The sequence below is a fragment of the Charadrius vociferus genome, unplaced genomic scaffold (assembly GCF_000708025.1).
Source record: "Charadrius vociferus isolate BGI_N301 unplaced genomic scaffold, ASM70802v2 scaffold883, whole genome shotgun sequence".
Lineage (NCBI taxonomy): Eukaryota > Metazoa > Chordata > Aves > Charadriiformes > Charadriidae > Charadrius > Charadrius vociferus.
The window spans coordinates 306,440-327,237 of NW_009647740.1; the positions used below are offsets into that span (position 1 = coordinate 306,440).

At 37.3% G+C, this 20,798-nt stretch overlaps 1 protein-coding gene across 1 annotated transcript; it reads left to right on the forward strand.

Moving 5' to 3' along the window:
• Nucleotides 1–306: 306 nt before the first annotated feature.
• On the forward strand, nucleotides 307–20,227 carry CRY1 (cryptochrome circadian clock 1). The gene is made up of 13 exons (XM_009881988.1): nucleotides 307–323; nucleotides 4,863–4,971; nucleotides 8,922–9,064; nucleotides 10,451–10,635; nucleotides 11,969–12,057; nucleotides 12,652–12,792; nucleotides 12,891–13,202; nucleotides 15,713–15,864; nucleotides 15,958–16,160; nucleotides 16,951–17,052; nucleotides 18,520–18,612; nucleotides 19,776–19,847; nucleotides 19,943–20,227. Exons 1-13 carry the CDS (start codon nucleotides 307–309, stop codon nucleotides 20,044–20,046), a joined length of 1,722 nt encoding a protein of 573 aa, XP_009880290.1. The 3' UTR covers nucleotides 20,047–20,227.
• Nucleotides 20,228–20,798: the final 571 nt, after the last annotated feature.

The following is a 20,798-nucleotide window of genomic DNA, read 5'->3' on the forward strand; positions in this document are numbered from 1 at the left end:
TTAATTCTTTGAATTTCTGCCTTGATGGCACTGGTTTATTTCAGTTGCATTTTAGCTAAAATTACGCTTTGTATTATGTGAACCAGTTTCTGGCAGTCCTCTTAAGATGTAGGAGGGAAGAACATTAGTCTAGATTTCTGACCCCTAGCAGACTTTGCAGGGAAGATCGTGGAGTTTTTTGGAGTAAACAACTAAGATTTTATGTGCATGTCTTCTAAAGAAAGTGGTCTTCAGAAGCTTTCATGAAAATTCTAAATATCCATAATTAGATGACCCTGAGCAAAATGTGTGTAATGTCCTCTAAGAATGTTGCTTGAAGACAGGTATGTTTTGCATTGGCATCTTCCTTGTGTTACAATAAGTATGTCTTTTCTGCCTCCCTCCGTCACCTCAGTCATGCATGTACCTCACACAGCTTGCTACTGCGAAATTAATGGTGAACTCTTCTGTCCTCTGGTTTGTCCAAGGGGAGTTGAAGACCAGATGCAGAAAACTGGGCTGATGCTTTAATCTGATAAAAGAAAATGTGCATCCTTTTTGTGTTTCTTAATGAAGTCATGTGGTGTAGTTAAAAAACATGTGCATCCTTTTTGTGTTTTCTTAATGAAGTCATGTGGTGTAGTTTTTATATTCATTCAAAGTGAAAAAGCAACTGCTTTACCATTGATTGTTAGATTGAGAGGAAAAAGACGTTTTAGATTGCAGACTCGGAAACATGCCCTGATACTGTAGGGAGAGATTTAAATAGTTCCCAATTGCCAGACTTTGGTGTAAAGTATAGAGTTCAAGCCTAGTAGCTCTTACTTCATAGCTGCTATGGACAAACTCTGCCTCAAGAGCTCATACACTGCAGATGTGAGATGGATGTTTCATATTTGGTTTCAGCTCACAGACTAATGTACCATTTATTTTCATTGGTGTTATACTGTGAAAGGAACATGTTTCTGAGCATTTTGGTGTATCTCTTCAGAGAGAAAGCTCAAATAATTTTGCCTTGTCTGTGCTAGAATGCTGCTTTTAATTATGTTTGCATGTCTGTACTGAGCAAAACACCTGCATGTTCCGGTGCTGCAGTAAGTGCCCATGCATGGTGTTAGAGTCATTCAGAACTATTTTCACTTGCAAACAGGTGTTACCAGTGAAAATGATACCTTGGAAAACTAAAACCTCTTCTCTTCCAGATCCCATAATAAGTCACTGTGACAGTGTGTTGAATGCTGAGAATTATTATTTTATCATTTTTCTATTGGTGTGTTTAATATGTGTGGGGGCGTGCATGTTGTGGACATGTTATTACTCCTCCCTGACATGTGTATGTTATAGATGAAACAGTAATTTGCTAGGGCAGGAGATAAATGCAATGCATTACAATGCCATGCCAAAATTAGAGAAAGTGCTGGAATTAGAAGTTGTCCCAGGGAGTTGGTACAATTAAAAAATTTCTTTTCATGTTGGCCTATTCACATAGGCATATGTTAAGGTTAGATGAACGCAGAAGTTCTGAAAGGTAGAATTTTCCTCCCTTAAATTCAAAGCAATTGGATATACCTGAAGCTAGGTGTTAATTAGCATGTATCTAACTGTAGTAAAGATGCTGTGCTGCTTCTGTGAGTTCTAAAGGTACTCATGAGACAAAGAGGAGGTGAAAACTTTGGTTATGACAAGTAGTTGACTCAACTATAAGTTTCTTGGTTGTATCTAGAAGCAGTGATATAAGAAGGTTCATTTTTAATTGAACAAGGAAAATTTGTGTAAAGGTGTTACTTTTTGATAAATTTTATTAACGCTTTAATGAGAAAGTGCCTTTAGATGTAGTATACCGTAAATATAGTTGGTGAAAACAAAATAGATGAGTAATTATTTGCAGCGCATTTTGTTAAGACACGTTTGGTCCAACTGAAAGATTCAAATATGCTTAATAAACTGCACATTTATTCTGAGTAACCACTTGTAAATTGAATGTGTATTCTGAAAGTCAAAAGCAGTATTCTTTTGTGTTGATGTTACTATAGATATTATAGAGTCACTAGGGTTTAATTTGGTCTATTATTTTTGAACAATATGCTTTCAGTGGCAGTCCTGCAACTCAAATTGAGGTTTCGCTGTTTTTCATTTGTTCTGTTTTTGTTCAGGTAGGGGGAATGTGTGTCTCCCCCAGCCACTCTACTGCTCCTCTCCTACATATATTTAACAATTTGAGTCTGCACCATTATGTTTGTTAAATGCACAAAAGAATTCTATGGAGATTGAAATGCAGGAGTGTGGTAAGAAATAGTTAAGAGAGATAATAGAGAGGATTTGGGCAACCAACAAAATTGAGATTAAACAGTATTAAGGGCAAGTTTAGGGATCTTGGATGTGAATTGGAGACTGGGTCAGTGCATGTAATCTTCTTGAATAGGATTTTGTGCCAAGTCCAGACTAGAAGTTGTATGTTATGGTCAGTCAGGTAGGAAGAAAATAGATTGAGAAATTAGAGGGAACTGAGATGCAAATCGGGGGCAAAAAACACTAACAATTTCCTGAAAGGCAGATTTTTTACTTTGAATAGTTATGAGCATTTTATGTCACCAGTTTTTCTTCATACCCTTTCCCTATATTCTGTGATACAAAGTTTAAAAAAAAAAAAAAAAAACCAACCAAACAAAATCAAAACCAAAAAACCACCACAACAAAACCCCACCAAAAAAACCTGAACGTTTCCTGGACTGTTCCAAAGGCATCCAGGATACTATTGCAGTTTGTTTTCGTAGTGATTTGTGAAGTATAAGTGAAGGCACATGCTCTTTGAGAGCAAGATTCAGGTGGATAAGATTAGCGATAAGGTCTGTCATACCAGGTTTCAAAAAATGATAAAATGAAGCTGTACTTCTCGGAGTCCATCTGGAAGTGACTTTGGCCGGGGAACATGGGGCCCAAGTTCTCGCTGACAGAAGCATAAATCGATTCTCATCTGATTCTTAAAATTACTCCTGTGTGGTTTCTAACTAAAGACGTATACAGAAGTTTCTTATTAGATACAACATATCCTTCACGATCTCGCTACTCTGGAGTTTTTTTCAAAATAAAATTTATCAAAGGGAGAGAATTAGATGTTCTTGGCTTGTTCCAGTCATTAAACATATAAACATAGTTGCCAGCCAAGAAGCAGCTGTATTCTTGTGCACTGGCTTCCTCTCAGACTTGCTTTCTGTTAACTTTGCAGGTCAAGTGAGCCACACGTTTTTGACATTTAAAAGCAGCTAGGGGGATTTCCTGCCAGCTTTCTATATATTAATTTTTTACAATTTTTTTCCATGTCAAGTTGGAGGCAATGTGTGTTAGGTAGGCATCACTTACTTTTTCCTAGAGATTTAGCAATAGATAAAAAAAATGTTGGTAGGTTTACAACAGTCATGTATGCTCTATCCCTCCTAAAAGGTGTTGCATTTTTGTTACAACAGGTTAGTTTTTCGGATTCGTTCTTAAAAACCTAGGTGTTTTATGAACTCCTGATTTTAGTAAACCTGGTTGCTTGGCGCCTTTGTCTCTGTAACGCCCTGGGTGCTTGCAGTTGTGCAGCCTGCCCTTCCCTGGTAGCCTTGCATCTTTTCACCCAGGCTGCGGGCGCAGTATCTCCAGGTCTCGGTGGCACTGCTTTCCCTGCCTTGGTCTCGGCTGATGCTCCTGTGGCGTTATCCTCATGGCCTTGCACCTGCACGTAGTGTCGTTACAGCAGACTCTCAGGAAGAATGGCCTGCAGTGTGGGAATCATGACTTTTTTTCCCCTGCTTTGGGTGTAGCTTTTGGTTTATGGCAGGGGATCCAATAATGTGTGTGCACAGAGGTTAATGACCGGCAAGGCTCTGACTCAGCAGCTGCCCTGATCAACACGCGCTTTGGTGAGTGCCAACAGCATTGTAAGTAAGAACAGCCAACAAGCTTTGAGCAGCTCCTGGTGAAAACGATATTGTTACTGCAAGAAAAATTACTGGGGGGCAGCCAGTTGCTACACTGGAAAGGAGTCCAGGGGAAGGGCACTCCTCTGGGGACCCTCAGAATCGCTCTCTGGCTGGCCACAAGGGAGAGTTTCCAGTTTTCCTCTGTCCTTTTGTTTTTATTTCCTCCCCTAAACGACTTTCACCATAGGAGTTATTTTTAGTCACTGAACGCACTAATAAATCTTTGCATATGTGAACCTGTCTTAACACCTTTTGTGCAACTACCTGTTCCTCTTAGAAACTTGCAGCACCCTGTTCCTCCCCCTGCCTTTTTTTTAATTATTCCCTTGTTTGCTGACTTGCTCATTAAATAATTCAGATGAGGTTACAGCCAAGATGCATGAAACTTTGTTATATAGAGGGTTATTTTTATAAAAGAAGGCCAAAGGGATAGTTATGACCATGTAGTCCTCTAGTATGCTGTTTTTAGCAACAGTTCAGGCTACTGTGTTGTAAGAAGGACTTGGATTAAGTTTAGTAGCAGTATGCCAACAGCTGATTGCCTGTTTGTTTGTTTGGGATTTTTTTTGTGTGTGGTGTACTTTTTTTTCTTTAAAGTGGCAAGATACTTCTAGTTTTAGTTAAGACTTGAGTATGTTTTCGTCCATTCCAGAGTTGAATAGTGTTGAGGTGAAAACTTAAAAGATGGTGCAGGTTTTTTTTCTGAATTATGTATCATTCAATATATTATATGGTATATATGGTATTGAACTACTGTAAGCTAAGTGTAATTAGGATGTGAACATGCATGGATCACCCAAATATGCACCAAATACTGAAGGTCTGATAATCTTCATTGGATTGTTCCTCAGTTCCCTTCCTCTATTGTAAAATTGTCTAGTTTGCCTCAGACAATAAATGTTTTTGTAAAATTCCTTGCAGATTCCTGCTTCAATGTCTTGAGGATCTTGATGCCAATCTACGGAAATTGAATTCACGTTTGTTTGTTATTCGTGGACAGCCAGCAGATGTTTTCCCCAGACTTTTTAAGGTAAATGCTACCTTGCAGCTGTTGTTTCTGCCCATAAATAGGACTGACAAACTAATTTCAACTAGGAATATTTATTGTACTATATACTTCAGTGCAAGTTGTTATCGATGCAAATACTTAACTATCCTTGCAGTTTCTCTTTAAGGTTGTTTTTGTTAGATTTGGGTTTTCCCCCCTCTAATGTGCGTATCACCAACTGAACTAAGTTGCTCTTAGAATTTACAGTTTTTGGTTTTTACAGTTCCAGAAATGGAACTGATTTCTAATGGTTTGCTAAATGTACGTGCTTTATATTACTAAATTTTCCTTCCCACGTTCTCTTTGAAATACTGAAATACAATTCTGTGCATGTGAATCCAGGTTGAAAGCCTGACCTGTAAAAGCAGTGTTTTATTTAGGCCAGATATCTGCTCTAGTTGCTTTTTGGCCATTAAAAGTGGTTTAATAAGCTTTTTCTATAGTAAAAGCACAGTGCAGGCAAAAAGCAATTTCTAGTCAAAATTAAAGGCTTTTGTGGGAAAGGGTCTTATTATTAAGCGAACTAAAGCTGTGAGGGGTTGTTACTGATATTAATTTGTCTTCCATGGATAATAGGGTATTTAAGGTAACAATAATAGGATAGTAAAAATGAACACTTTGCAGATCAATTTTAAAAGTTTTTATGGAATGACTGGATTGAGGTGACTGAGACAAGCAAGACTTGGGCAGGGGGGGAGGGGAAGAGATACTTGTTTTTACTCCCAAGTCTTCAACACCAAACTGAAAACTTAACCAAAACTCACATTTCCATCTTCATTCTTGTGCTTTAGTTGTGAAGTGCTAACTGGATGGTACTCTGACTAGTCTTCTCTTGATTTCCCCTCGGCGCAGAATTTTCTGCAGGAGTACTGTAGCATTAGTTGCTGCTTGCCAACCCCCCAGATATTCAAGCTTGTTATATCTGCCTGCCAAATTCGGTTTGATTGCATTTGAATAGGGGCAAAGATCTTGCTGTTCTGTGTTTTTGCCTTCTGGATTTGAGTGACCTGTAACAAGTTTTAAATACATTAGTGGTTACTTTGACAACTCCTGTTTCAGATCTTGCTGCTAGGCTGATCTTTCTATGCCGAACAGCATTGGAGTGCCACGTTTTCAGGATATTAGTTTTACTGCTGAGAAGGTAATGAAAATAACTTGTCATATAGATAACATACAGCTATCAAAAAAGAACATTCGCATCTGACTATGTCTTCTAGTTCCCTAATTTACCAAAAGGTGTTTTTATCCGAGGGCTGGAGCACCTCTCCTATGAGAGGAGGCTGAGAGAGTTGAGGCTGTTCAGCCTGGAGAAGAGAAGGCTCCGGGGAGATCTTATTGCAGCCTTCCAGTACCTAAAGGGGGCCTACAGGAGAGCTGGGGAAGGACTTTTTATGAGGACATGTAGTGATAGGACGAGGGGGAATGACTTTAAACTGGAAGAGGGCAGGTTTAGATTAAGCGTTAGGAAGAAGTTTTTCACTTTAAGGGTGGTAAGGCACTGGCACAGGTTGCCCAGAGAGGTTGTTGAGGCCCCATCCCTGGAGGTGTTCAAGGCCAGGCTGGACGTGGCCTTGGGCAACCTGGTCTAGTGGGAGGTGCCCCTGCCTATGGCAGGGGGGTTGGAACTTGATGATCTTCAAAGTCCTTTCCAAGCTAAACCATTCTGTGATTCTATGATCATGTATTTGTTCACTGCGGAGCTTTACAGACCATCCTCTATCCTTGAATGAAGAAGAGACATTGTTGAAGTTTTTGAGGACTTCTTAAACTTTTGGCTGAAGACTACCTGGAACTCGCATCTGTCGCATGATTAATCTCACGGTCTCTTTTGCCAGAGCAGTAGCTGTACCTTAGGCACTTGCAGTGCAGTGAAGGGCATATAACACTGAACCAAGCTTTTCAGATCATCCTCATGTCTCAAAGGTGAGCGATGATCCTGACCCTGAAGAACACATGTAGATGTTTTTTGCCTGGGAGAAGATAACTTTAAGTAAATAATGGTAGGAGACAGTGGAACTTCTGTAGGGCTCCTGACACGAGACTCTATCACAGATGCCAGCTTCTGTGGATTTCCTGGGGATGAATGTTTCACAGCTGTTTCTTTGTACGGCTCTCCTTTTCACAGGCTGAAGGACAGTTCCTTCTAAAGGTAGAGCACCGATCTATCTTTATCCTTGCAAAAGGCCTCAAGGACGTTTAGGCTCTTACATTTGTGTGTGTGTATGTATGTATAACTTTGCTTTCTACTTTCTAGTCCTTCAGAGCAGCTTTGCTTCCCTTAAGACACCGAATTCAGTGTCGTGTTTTCAGCAGTACTAAGTAACAGTGCTGCCGATAGCAGCGTAGGCTGTCATGCTCTGGAGTAGTGCATGGAGACAGAATATTTTTACCAGTGGACTTTGCAGGTCTTCGCAAAATTTTTTTAGTTTTTTTTTTTTTCTGTTTTGGTGGGTTTTGTTTGTTTGGGGTGGTTTTTTCACAGTAACTTGAGGATGGTGGTTCCACCTGACTGTGGAGATGCAACTTACACTAGTAGTGGGCCCCCACTTGGAGTCTGTTGGTTAACTTGAACCAGTCAAGTTTTAGTTGGTTCTTGCCTTACTCTCTTTCTGTTCTGCTCTGTATCTCTAGCTCTTTGGGACTGGCTTGATAAAGAAAATAGAATTGGAACAATCTCTAGTTCTTTAAATGCATCAGTGTTGCTAAAAGCATCCAGCAGTATGTGCAAAGCGATTTGTGTTCATGCTTCTATGTGCCTAAATCATGATGATGTGTTCACATCATGTAGCACTTGTCTCAGAGTTCCTTGGCTCCCATGGGGACGTGGCTCTGGCTCTCGGACACCTTTTTTATGGTTTTCTTTTCAATATGCCAGAGGAAAGAAAAGATTTAGAGAAAACATCTGCTGCAACTTGTCAGATAGTGGTTTTACATTATGAAATGGGAAATAAATGTTGTATGAGCGTGTAGGAGGTTGCTTGAGGATTGAGGGCACACTGGGTTGGTCTTGGCAGACTTAATGATGGAAGGAGCCAAGCCTTCTTTCAACGAGCAAGCAGTCCTTGGGATTGCCTATCCTCAGGATCGTACCTGGGCTTCATCTAGGAGAGAGCTAGTGTTCAGAAGTGTTCACCCAAAGTGAACAGTGTAGAGTGCCGCTTGTCTCTTTGGTGTAAATCCAGTTCTCTGAAATAGTCTGGCTGGTGTGCTTAAATCAACTGATTAAGATTCTGAGGGATTAGAAAGGCATTTCTCTGAGGCTGATTGGCTGGATGGCTTCTAGGATCATTCTATGCATACTTTATCTTTCCAGTTTCCTACTGTTGCAGAAGCCGTAGCCATTAGTTGATCCCTTTCTTCACTGCTTTTGCCCCACCTGTTACTGTTGGCCTTGGTAACAGCATCTGTGACATACAGGATACTACACATGAAGGTGTCCTCTTTTTAGGAAACAGATTATTTATTTATATTTTTTTATATATATAAAAAGCCCCCCTTCAGTTCTGTTGTTAAAGCTGACAGGCATATGTGAAAAGCTTTTCTGCAGAGCAAGATACTGGTGCTGATTAATGTCCAGAAGACAGTCTCTGTCATCTTTCCCTTCTGTTGTGTCTCTTAAGGTATACGAAGCCTAAAGTTAGAGCTGAATTTTCAAAATTTGCACAGAAGTTTTCCCATTACTGTGTGCACCCACAGTGATGGGACAGATAGTCTTTTTTATGCCTGATTCCTACTTAGATGCCAAAACGTTGGACTTTATTTTTGTGAGTCTGGGTGTCTAAATGTATTTTGGGCAATTGTGTATCTCTGACAACTATCTGCAGGTAAAAGCTGGTGTTCCATCTTGTCCCTGTCCTTCCCGTTGTCCTTTTGGTCACCCTCCATCAAGCAGCTGAGTTGCTGAAGGACCACATTTTTGTTTTCTGTTGCAGGAATGGAATATTGCTAAACTTTCTATTGAATACGATTCTGAACCATTTGGGAAGGAAAGAGATGCAGCAATTAAGAAGCTGGCTAGTGAAGCTGGAGTGGAGGTCATTGTTCGAATTTCCCATACATTATATGACCTAGACAAGTAAGTTACCACTATCTCTGATTTTAAAAGGAAAAAAATATGGATTTTACATAGTATTTGGTTAGATATTGTGTGCTACTTTCTAAGCAGAGCACTTTATAGTTAGGAAGACTACACATTTGTTTTATGTTTCTCTTTTATCCATCCATCCAAATTTTATTACATACTGAATAGAACTTTGCAACTCCAAAAAATTATACATAACTGTATCTGAAATACAGTTTTGATTTGGGGTTCTTTTGAAAATAATGGTCATATTAATTGTCTGTCTTTATAATGAAGATACTCAGACGTGCCTGTAATTTTTCCCAAATAAGATCTGTTGTTGTTTAGTTGTTTTGTTAGACTGTTTTGTCCTTATTTCACTTGCTGTAGAGAAGTTAGCAGAAAGTCCATTATTTTTCAAGAACCGTTTCCTATCAGTTATGTATCCAATAAATAATTGGGGATTATTTGATATCCCTGCATTGCCTTACTTATTGTCTTGTTTATATTTTTCCACAGATATATTTAAACGGGTTAGTATTAGCTCCCTATTATAGAAACATAATCCACAAACTATTCAAAAGTATGACTTGGCTTCTCATAACATTGAGTAATTTATTGTGGTAGATGCCCATTTAATTCTGTTAAAAACCCGTATGTGAGAGGCAGCTAGACATATGGGAGAAAAGGGGAAGGGAATTATTTACTGTTTTGAAATAAATACGTGATTTTTTTTTTAATCCTAAATTGCAAATTCTTTTTCTTCTGTTCGTGCCCAATCACCCCTCCCCAAATAAACAGTTGGTTCTATCTACCACTTTGTAAATTAGTTCTCTGAAGTTTTCTTGTTTCTGAGATTTTAGATATATTTAAGGTGACAATGCAGAATATGGAAATTGTGTATTTTTACAACAGTCACTGTCTATAAACTACAGCTTATTTTTTCCCCATATTAAGACAGTTGTAATATTGAATACTGTTCTTCATACCAGAATAGAAAAATGTATTTTTTTATGTGAATAGCATAGTCTTGAAGGTGACTTGGATGTATCTTTATGTAGCTGTGATCTGTCATCTGCTTTGCTGATCTGTATTTTTCTTTGCCTTGAGCTGTCCATATTCATTACTTATTCTTGAGGGATTTTCCTCAACCCAGGAATGAAGAATAATTGACTTGGTCATAAACAGTTAATTTATATGTCTTCCTATTTGGGGGGGGAAAGGATGGTAAAATTAAAGTTCAAGCTGTCTGGATTACCATGTATATCTGTGATTTTTATGTAACATGTTAGAGGCATGTAAGAAGATATTTCTGTGTGCATATAAGTGTGTATATTTTATTTAAAAAGGAAATTGTTATATACTATTGTTTGACATACTTATTTTCTTTTTTCAATCCAGAATAATAGAATTAAATGGAGGACAGCCTCCTCTTACTTACAAGCGATTCCAGACCCTAATTAGTAGAATGGAACCACTGGAGATGCCAGTGGAGACTATAACGCCAGAAGTAATGGAAAAATGTACTACTCCAGTTTCTGATGACCATGATGAGAAATACGGTGTCCCATCACTTGAAGAGCTAGGTATGTTCTAAGATTGCTTTGACATTGTGAAACAAGTAAGATGTAATCTACCACTAAAAGTATAAAATAACCATGAGAGAGGTTCTACTTATGGTTACTTGTTAAACTGATGTCATTTATGACATACAAAAGGAACAAAAAAGGATAATCAACTCTAATTGTTTTCTTTTAAATGGGAGGTCAGATAGATCAAAACTACACTAAGTACTGTTTGGCTTCTTGTAATAAATCATAGCCATTTTCCCACGATACCAGATAATCATTAAACTACTAATAGTCTTTGATACTTCATTTTATATTAAATGCATTTGGTATCTTTGTGCTTCACATCATTAATCTGTCATTTTACAAGGTAATTAAAAAAACCTTTTGTCTTGAATGTAAAAAAAAAAAAAAATAAGGGAAGTAATTATTTCAGGAGCTTCTTAAAAAAAAAAAAAATCTTATTTCTGTAAATTTAATTTTAAGAAATAGTATCAAGCTATTGTCCTGTGAATCCCTCCCTGTCTTTCCTGTTCCCCGTACCCCCCAACCCCGTCCCAAAATACAAGCAAATGTGGTATGACCTCCAGATTGCTAACAAAAGGGTATGTACAGATTTTGGCTAAGCTCTGGCTGCTCTGTGTAGTCCATTTGAACTCTCATACAACAGACCTTGCTTTTAAAGCCTTTTTAAGAAGAGAAGATCTCACTATATGGAGGTTAAACTGTAGGCAAACATGTTGTCTCATGCACCTGGTGAACAATCTTGGGGAAGTGTGGGGGTGTGGAAGAAATCTTATTACCTTCTTTTCATCTTTCTTTTGCAGCTCAAGTATGTGTTTGTCATCAAATTGACAATAATCCCCATCTGTTATTTAAGTCAAGGGCAATGAAACCTAGGAATGTTCTGATGATAACACTTATGCCTTTAACTTGATAGAAGAAGTTTTTAGACATTCTGTAAATTACAATAGCAGTTGCTGCTTCTTAGTAGTAATTAAAAAAAAGTGGTTTTGTGGTAGCCCACATCTTGCAGAGCTGAGAACTTGAAAATAATGTGAAAAATCATAGAATGTTTACTTTCTTTGTGCAAAAAACAGAAGTGCAATTGAAGTAAGACCATTCAGCATGTAAAACTTGTAAATTAATCTAAAAGTAAAAATTGGCTTTTGCTGCAAATTGGAGGTATTGAATGTGCTTTGATAAAACTTGTTTGCATACTGTTTTAAAACTTCGTTGTGTGTCCAATTCCCAAGATAGAGTAAAATGTAGTCAAGTATCAATATGCTAGGATTTTGTTGCCCTGCAGTATAAGCAAACAAGGAATTTCCTTGTTGCAATTTGTTTTCAGGTTTTGACACAGATGGTCTGCCTTCTGCAGTATGGCCAGGGGGAGAAACAGAAGCTCTCACGCGATTGGAAAGACATTTAGAACGAAAGGTATGTTTCAAATCATGGCAAGTATGATATATCTGGGAAACAGAGTTGCTCTTTGCAATGAAATATAAAAGGAATTGGGCAAGTCATTTTAAAAAAATCAAAACCACAAAGTTGAAACTCAAGGCCTCGATATAATTATATAAATCAAGTTGCTGTTTCTTAGCTTTAAAAGGTGATAACAGGTTGTCTTTCATTTGAATTTTAGAGAAAGTCTGTTGTACCTTTTTCTCCTCAAAAAAATTAATTATTTTTTCTTTGGAGGGAATTTTACTTTTATAACTTTGAAGTTTATAACTTTGAACGTCTTACAACTTTTGCTAGTTGTCTAGGGTTCCTCTATTTAAAAGAAAGGGACAGGTAGTTCTGGAAGACAGTTCATGCCTTCTGCATTGAAATGAATTATCTTCTAGAGATTTCGCTGATTCAAGAGGAGCTCCTAGATATTGTAGGTAAAATGATTCTGTTCAGCATCTGGATTCAGTTATAGACAATGCGTGATTTCTCCCTTTATGTTTACAAGTTGCTACCTAGCCTGTAGACTGATATTGCTGTGTGGCTTTTGTTTTGTGTGTGGTTTTTTTTTTTTTTTTTAAGGCTTGGGTAGCAAATTTTGAAAGACCACGAATGAATGCAAATTCCCTTCTGGCAAGTCCTACAGGGCTTAGTCCCTACCTCCGCTTTGGCTGTTTGTCCTGTCGTCTCTTTTATTTCAAGTTAACGGATCTGTACAAAAAGGTATAATTTCTACATAGTCAGATACACATTCTTCGATGCCGTGATTTTTCCCTACTACTTTTCCTAATAACGTATTTTCCTTTAATGATGATCTTCAGGTAAAAAAGAACAGCTCCCCTCCCCTCTCCCTCTATGGCCAGCTGTTATGGCGTGAATTTTTCTACACAGCGGCGACTAACAATCCACGGTTTGATAAAATGGAGGGGAACCCTATCTGTGTTCAAATTCCATGGGATAAGAATCCTGAGGCTTTGGCCAAGTGGGCAGAAGGCAGGACAGGTTTTCCTTGGATTGATGCAATTATGACACAGCTTCGTCAAGAAGGTTGGATTCACCATTTAGCCCGGCATGCTGTAGCATGCTTTTTGACTCGAGGTGACCTCTGGATTAGCTGGGAAGAAGGAATGAAGGTATTGTTTCTTATTCTTGAATTTCTTAAAGTGCTTGGTAAAGTTTCAGGTAGTCATTCTAGAATTGTAGTTGCTGTGTGGTGGAAGTTGAATTTTAAACCTTAAACTGTGGCCAAAATTAAATTGGTTCTGATAAACCAATGGTACTGAAGCTTTCGTCCTTGAATGTCCCCTTTTCACTGGAATATGAGTGTGTTTCTTGCAGTCAGAATAGGTCTACAATGCTTTTGAATTTGCTATTTCTTCATAAATCTTTGCAAATAAATGTGGATTACTCTTGTAACTGAAATTTCTTTCCTCTTGTACTGTGTGAACAGGTTCTGTTCACATCTCGCGTCTGCTTCCCTGCAAAGGGAAAGCACCACGGGAAGGTATAAAGGGAGAAAACTAAACGCTGAGAATCTCATTTCAGGAATTTCTGTCCCTTCACCCAATGTTAGAAGCGTGAGCATGGGCAACATGATTTGACTGAATTTTCAGTGTAATTAATTTATATGTGCATATCCAATAAGTGCTGAAGTTCAGGTTACAAATGTCAGTCTTTTGAAAAGAATGGAATAATTTAATCTCAGCTTTTGAATCAGTTTTACATTTTTAGAAGGGTAGCACATCTTTTACTGAGCTGTGATAATCAATTAAAAATAATTTTTTATTTTTGAAATCTAAAAAAGAATTTACTTGCCATCAGGATTGTGACCTCATATTTATAAGTGTATATAATCTTACAAAATTTCACCTTTCTTAACAAATCAGTTGTGAGCAAATACCTTTCATTTAAAAAAAAAAAAAATAGTGTCTTGGTTACACAACAGCATAAGCTGCTTTAGGAATTTTCTTTTTGCAGTTCCTAGATAAAGACATCAAAGATGCACATACATGGGTAGCTCGGGCAAACAACAAAGCTGTATATTACAGATAAATGCCAACTTGTTCTTACACTTAAAATAAGACACGTATATGGAGGGCCCAGATTTGTGCAGTGGAAGGACGTTTAATTTGTACGGCTGAGCTAGCAAAAGTTAATCTGGCCTTCCGTGACGATGTTATTTCTAAAGTCTTATTACATGGCAGCATCTAGTGGAACAGTTGAGTGCTAACACTTAATGTTCGTCTAAAGGTTGTGTTACATTATTAGTCACTTCCTATTTCAAACATTTCTTAAAAGTGTTTTGAAGATAAATCTTGTTTTCTAAAACAAACTTTCTTCCAAATAGTTGCAGATATTTAGATAAAGATACTTTTGGAACACATATTCACTGTATACTGTAGAATGAATGCCTTATTGAATATATGTAGAAAGAGATACTCTTGTTCAATGGTATTACCTTATTTAGACTTTATATTGGAATAATATTAGTTGAAGTTGCATGGCAATAGTAGGATGTGAAGTTTTAGTGTCTTAGCATGAAGAAAGATGATGGTTTCTTTGGAACATTTGGAGACGACGCAAGTTTGAAAAGAAAACTGGAACTTGAAAAAGTATGTATTAAATAAGTATCTGTTTTGAAAACTACTTCTCAGTGCACTTTTTATAAAAGGTACTTGAATGTTTGGGTTTTTTTTTCCAAAGAATAAGGCTTCTCTTTCTTGTTAGCTTGTATTCCTAGTCATCTGACTAAGCAGAGAAACTTCTTTTTATACAAGTTAGTATTATCTTATGTTAATTATCTTATGTTAATTAAAAAATAATCAATGCTGGAAACTTGAATGCTTCACAACTGTTGAGCTCCAGATTCAAAGTAAAACCCTCAAAACTTCAACTTATTTTTAATATAATATTAAATGCATTTTTAATATTTTTAAATATAATTTTTAATATAGTAGGGGTAGCAATTACCACAGAAGACTGTCTTCAGAACAGAGTTCATTATTTGTCCCACCATTCTTCAGCGTGCTTGGTGGTTCATATACCTCCGGGAATTTAAGTGTGTATCCTCAAAACTGTGACTTACTAGATAAACTATTGTGCTTCAAGAATACAACTTCTGAATGTTTGTGCTACCCTGAAACTCTTGAATTCTACTCTTGGGACTCCTTTCATAGTGAAAGGTGCTGTGCAGGTTCAGACTCTCCATTTGAGTTTGAAATGTGCATTGTATGTTTCCTGGAAGAACAAAAAGTTTACTCAGTTGTAACGTGATGAGGAAACTCTTCTGAAAGCAAAAAATGCCACTGGCAAGCAATCAGACTCCAGCCATCCTTTTTAAGAATGTGTTTATGCAAGGATGTGTAACTTTTTGGTTGTAGCTTTCTGAGATGTCTCCAAGGTTTTTTACAGAGTAAAAGCCAAATAGGCCATCACACATTTTTGTTCTTGGGTTTGGCATTTAGGTTAAGTATTTGCAGTGCCGTACTGAGCTTTCTGTGAATGTTGCCAGGTAAGAGAGCGTTGCTCCTTTGGAGAGCTGGGTTTTCTCTGCTGAAATCCAAAACGCAGAACAATTCCTGAAAAAGTAGGTGCCTCGGAGGTGTGGCATGTTCAGACTAACTTGTTGCTCTAATTTCTTAAGGTCTTTGAAGAGCTCTTACTTGATGCAGATTGGAGTGTAAATGCTGGAAGCTGGATGTGGCTATCCTGTAGTTCCTTCTTTCAGCAGTTTTTTCACTGCTACTGTCCAGTGGGTTTTGGCAGAAGAACTGACCCAAATGGGGATTATATCAGGTAACTCAATTCAGAAATTGCAGCCATTCATGGCTGTTGCTTAAACTGTCAAGTGGCTTTATACTTAAAATGACCTTTTTATTTTTTTTTAAGACGTTATTTGCCAGTACTTAGAGGTTTCCCTGCAAAATACATCTATGATCCTTGGAATGCCCCAGAGAGTGTCCAGAAGGCTGCAAAATGTATTATAGGAGTTAATTATCCCAAACCAATGGTAAATCATGCAGAGGCAAGCCGTCTGAATATTGAGAGGATGAAACAAATCTACCAGCAGCTTTCACGATACAGAGGACTGGGTATGGTTATAGGCTGTCGGCTTTAATTATTTGAAAACTTCTCTCACCTTCTAGCAATTAATAATTTTGTCATGTAGTAGTGGTAATCAGGTGTGAGCTCAGTGTAGTGACCAAGGTTGTGTATCCAAATAAATGAAAATATTAAATGTAACCAAGAAAGGGAAGAAGGAGTTTGAGTGGAGTGACTCTTTCCATATCTTATGCAGAAAAGAATTTCTGTGGGTTTTTGGAAGTTTTTTTGGTTAAACTGGGTCTTCTGTGTGTTCAGACACTCTTGTACAGATAGGTTTTAATATCAGTGATTCAAAATTAAATGTGGTTCGTAACTTCAACCACATTTGCAACATTTGCAAATGCTGTTCAAATAGAGACCAGTGCAACCTCTGGTAGCATTCCTCCTAGTTAGGAAAGGCTGTCCCCTTTGCTCTGAGAGGTAAACCACATGCACTTGTGTTGCTCAGGAGGGTGTAAGCAGTCAGTATGTTCGGATATTGGATATTGACTCAGGATGTGTTGCACTTCAATGCAACAGAGCGAATACATGTAAATAATGAATATTGGAAAAGTTACGCAGAATATTATGTAGAAAATGCCTGTTAAGTAATTGTGAACTAAAATGACTTGGCAAGATCCCAGAATTGGGCAAGACAGCGAGATGTTGTTCTGTTTATAAAGGTAAACCACTCAAGGCGATGGTGGAGAATTGACTATCATGAGGAAAAAAGCATGCTGCACTTAATGTTTTTTTGCTGTCTTTCTTTATGGCTATATATTTTATTTTGTTGCTTAGGTCTTCTTGCAACAGTGCCTTCTAATCCAAATGGAAATGGAAATGGTGGCCTAATGGGCTATTCACCAGGAGAAAGCATTTCTGGTTGTGGTAGTACAGGAGGTCAGTCAAATTCTTTTAATACCTAGAATTATTGGAACTGAACTGCACAAGCTTCTTTTATAATGCCTTTGGCATTAGGTATTATGAGATCGAGCTATTTTCAGAAGACAATTTCCAGTGCAAATCACGAACACTTTCAAATTTATTCACTAAATTCGATAGTATTTGTGTATAGACGTATTTAGATTTTTTTTTCTCAGACACGCAAGAGTGTTTTAACCTATTTTTTCCCCCCCTGGAAATTACTTATTAACATGTATCAAACAGTTTAATTTCAAAAGCATTTGAATGTGATTTTCTTCTAGAAGTCTACAAGCATCCTGCTATTTGTAATAAGGAGTGACTTGTGAATTTTTGAGTCAGAACTGTTAATTTTCTAATGCTAGCATTAGATTGCTTATTGGAATTTAATTCTACCATAATGTCAACAATAATATGGTGGATAGTGTCTGAAAAAATTTAATACAGAATTTATCATACAGTTTTGATGAAAATTACTTTAGACTTCATGTTCTTATTGTAACATACAAAGACTAGCATTAGCTAGTTACTAAGAAAAAAAGTAGAACATTATTGACATTGTATAAATCCTCAATATCTTGAATACTATGTACAGTTTGGACTCCTCACTGTAAAAGGATACAGCAGAACTGGAAATGTACTGGGTTAGGCTGTAGTCAAGGTTAGAAGCAGATTGTGGAGGAAGATGGACCTTATTGTTCTCAGCCAATACAATTCCTCCCAAAGGATTAAAATCTAGACTTCTTTCTTTTAAGTTCAGAGATTTAGAAGATAGGAAGGGCTTACTTTAAAAAATTAACATTATATGCATTCTTTTATCCTTAAAGTATGTATATATATATATATATATATACATATATATATATATAGATGTTCATAAGGGAGGGAAAGGATCAAACACTCAATGCATTTTGCAAACCATTTAAAACCATGCTGAACGCAAGCGTATGAACACCTGGAAATGTACTGGGTTAGGCTGTAGTCAAGGTTAGAAGCAGATTGTGGAGGAAGATGGACCTTATTGTTCTCAGCCAATACAATTCCTCCCAAAGGATTAAAATCTAGACTTCTTTCTTTTAAGTTCAGAGATTTAGAAGATAGGAAGGGCTTACTTTAAAAAATTAACATTATATGCACTCTTTTATCCTTAAAGTATGTATATATATATATATATATATACTTAAATATATACACGTACTTCCTCTTCTCACATCAGAAACAGATCCATTTTGTAGGAGATTACTAGGTATTCATCTGAATTTGCAACTGTGAATTTGGAAAGACAAAAGCATTAGGGCTTTAGAGGTGTTCTAAGGTGGTTTAAAAAAAAAGCAACAATCAAATTCTACCTTTTGAAGAGGGGGGGAAAAAAACCCCTGACATTTAAAATTCCAGAACTGGAATTGTATCTTCTTTTATGTTTAAGTCTTTTCCCTGCCTCCCTAGGAGCTCAGCTGGGAACTGGTGATGGTCACACAGTTGTTCAGCCATGTGCCCTGGGAGACTCTCATACAGGAGCAAGTGGAATTCAGCAGCAAGGTATTATGGCAGTGCCTGTCTGTAGAGGATCTCCAAATCCTTGCAACTGTGGAAAAACAGACGTAACATCAGAATAATGTGGATAGATTTTTGGTGACAGCCGCTCTCTATGACTTGAACCGGGCTTGTTTCTGTTCTTGAAACATAAAAGTTATTTCTTAGAGTAAACTTGCTTGTCTTGTCACTTTTATCTCTAAAATGCTCATCTAGAACAGTATTTGTATGTTTTGAGTGGGAGGGATCACAAGTGTGACTAAACAAAAATTCATAAACATTATCCTAGGTTCCTTTAAAGGAAAGATACTGAAAGAAAGAAGTTCACTTAGTGTATTTTATAACAAAATTTGCATGTTATCTTTTCCTTGATTTTACTACCACTCTTTCCATATGTAATAAATTTCCACAGTTTTGTGTGGAAATGCTCATATTGTGGATGCAAATTTTTGTTACTTTATACAGTAAAGCTGTGGTTTGTGATAGATCAAAGTTGCAATCAGATTTAGCACAACTGTTTCTTTCTTTGCAGCCTTAACAGGTTATGTGTTTACTGATCATGAAGGACTATAATCTGTGTTTTGTTTAAGCATCCAGAACATAAGCAGAACGTCACAACTGTTCAGAATAAGAAACCTTGCAACTGCTTTTGCTAATTTGCACTATTTATGCAAAGCGCTCAGTATCAAGGTTGACAGTGGATAGTTTACGTGAACCAGAACATAGTTTACATCTTTCTTTAAGTTTCTGGCAATTTTTTTCCCGCAGCTTACTTATGCTAAGGATTCGCTAGTATTGCTAGAACAGAATTATAAAAAGGATGAGGAGACTTGGCAGAACAAACGTTAAAAATTATAACAACTTAAAGTGTTTGGATATATAAACATTCTGCTTGTTGCAAATATAATGAATAAATACGTATGCAGATGATATTGTTCACTGTACATATATAAGTGCATATATATATATTTAACTGCTGTAGAGTGCCGTGAGGCTTTTTTGTTGTTGTTGCATAAGAACTCTTTTGCATTCAGGATGGTTTCTGGCAGGATTTTTTCTGATGATGGAAAATAAATCAATGGGCTCCCTTTTGTTGTTGTAAAGAATGTACATTTGCTGGCAATTCTAAATTTTATTTATTATAATAAATATCTACTGTATCTGAACAGGTTACTGTCAAGCAAGTAGTATCTTACACTATGCTCATGGAGACAATCAGCAATCACACTTACTGCAAGCAGGTAATTTAAAGAACAACAAAAAAATTGAAACGCTTTTCCTGAACACACGAAGGTACAGTAGAGTCTTAATGTCAATACTGGTTTTAAATTATCAGGAAGAACGGCCCTGGGTACTGGCATTAGTGCAGGGAAACGCCCAAATCCGGAAGAAGAAACTCAGAGCATTGGACCAAAAGTCCAGCGACAGAGCACAAATTAAACTGGTAAGATCTGAGAAACCTTAAAGTTACCCTGTTAATGAGTAAATTCCTGTACAGATTTGGTGTCTGTGATAACAATCACATCACTGCAATGCAAAGGATCCTAAATTATTGCTGTAAATATTTCAGTTCCAGGTACTCTACAAACAAACAATATACAATCCTGGTTCTAGAGAGTTTACGAAATAGGAGATAGGAAGTAGTTACAAAAACAGAACTAGACTGAAGATTATCAGACACAGGTTGAGTTGTTAATGAAAGGGAGATTAATAAACTATGGTTTCATATACATTAGCAGAGCTGCTTGTGTAGCTTCGGTTATTCTCTGCTCCCACATCTCACTTTAAGTTGTGCCATCAGCACTGTTTTTGTGGATGTCCAGTGACCTGAATCAGAAGATGAACACAACTTTGAAGGAAAGGCTCAGGGCCTGGATTAGAGGTTTAGACATACAAGCGGACTAAGTAGAACACATTTCAGAAAGACTGCAGAAAACTTGCAAAATGCTGATACAGGTATTGCATGCAAAAGATGTAGGGACAAGAAAGGTTTGAAGACTTGAGCGTTTGTCATTGGTTTGTAACCGAAGCAGGATGCTCAGATTGCCGAAGTTTGTTGAGAAAAACTGGTGAAAAGTACTTGAATTTGGAGAAGGTGGCATTGCTAGATAGATATACGTGAACAAGTGTGAAAATGTGTGGAGAGAAGCAGTAAATTGGAGAAAGAGTTTGATTTGTGTGAAATCACCAAT

Coding starts and splice junctions, on each gene's coding strand:
- CRY1 (XM_009881988.1), top strand. Junction 12,793..12,890: donor TAACGGATCTGTACAAAAAG/GTATAATTTCTA, acceptor GATGATCTTCAG/GTAAAAAAGAACAGCTCCCC. Junction 15,865..15,957: donor CCAAATGGGGATTATATCAG/GTAACTCAATTC, acceptor TTTTTTTTTAAG/ACGTTATTTGCCAGTACTTA.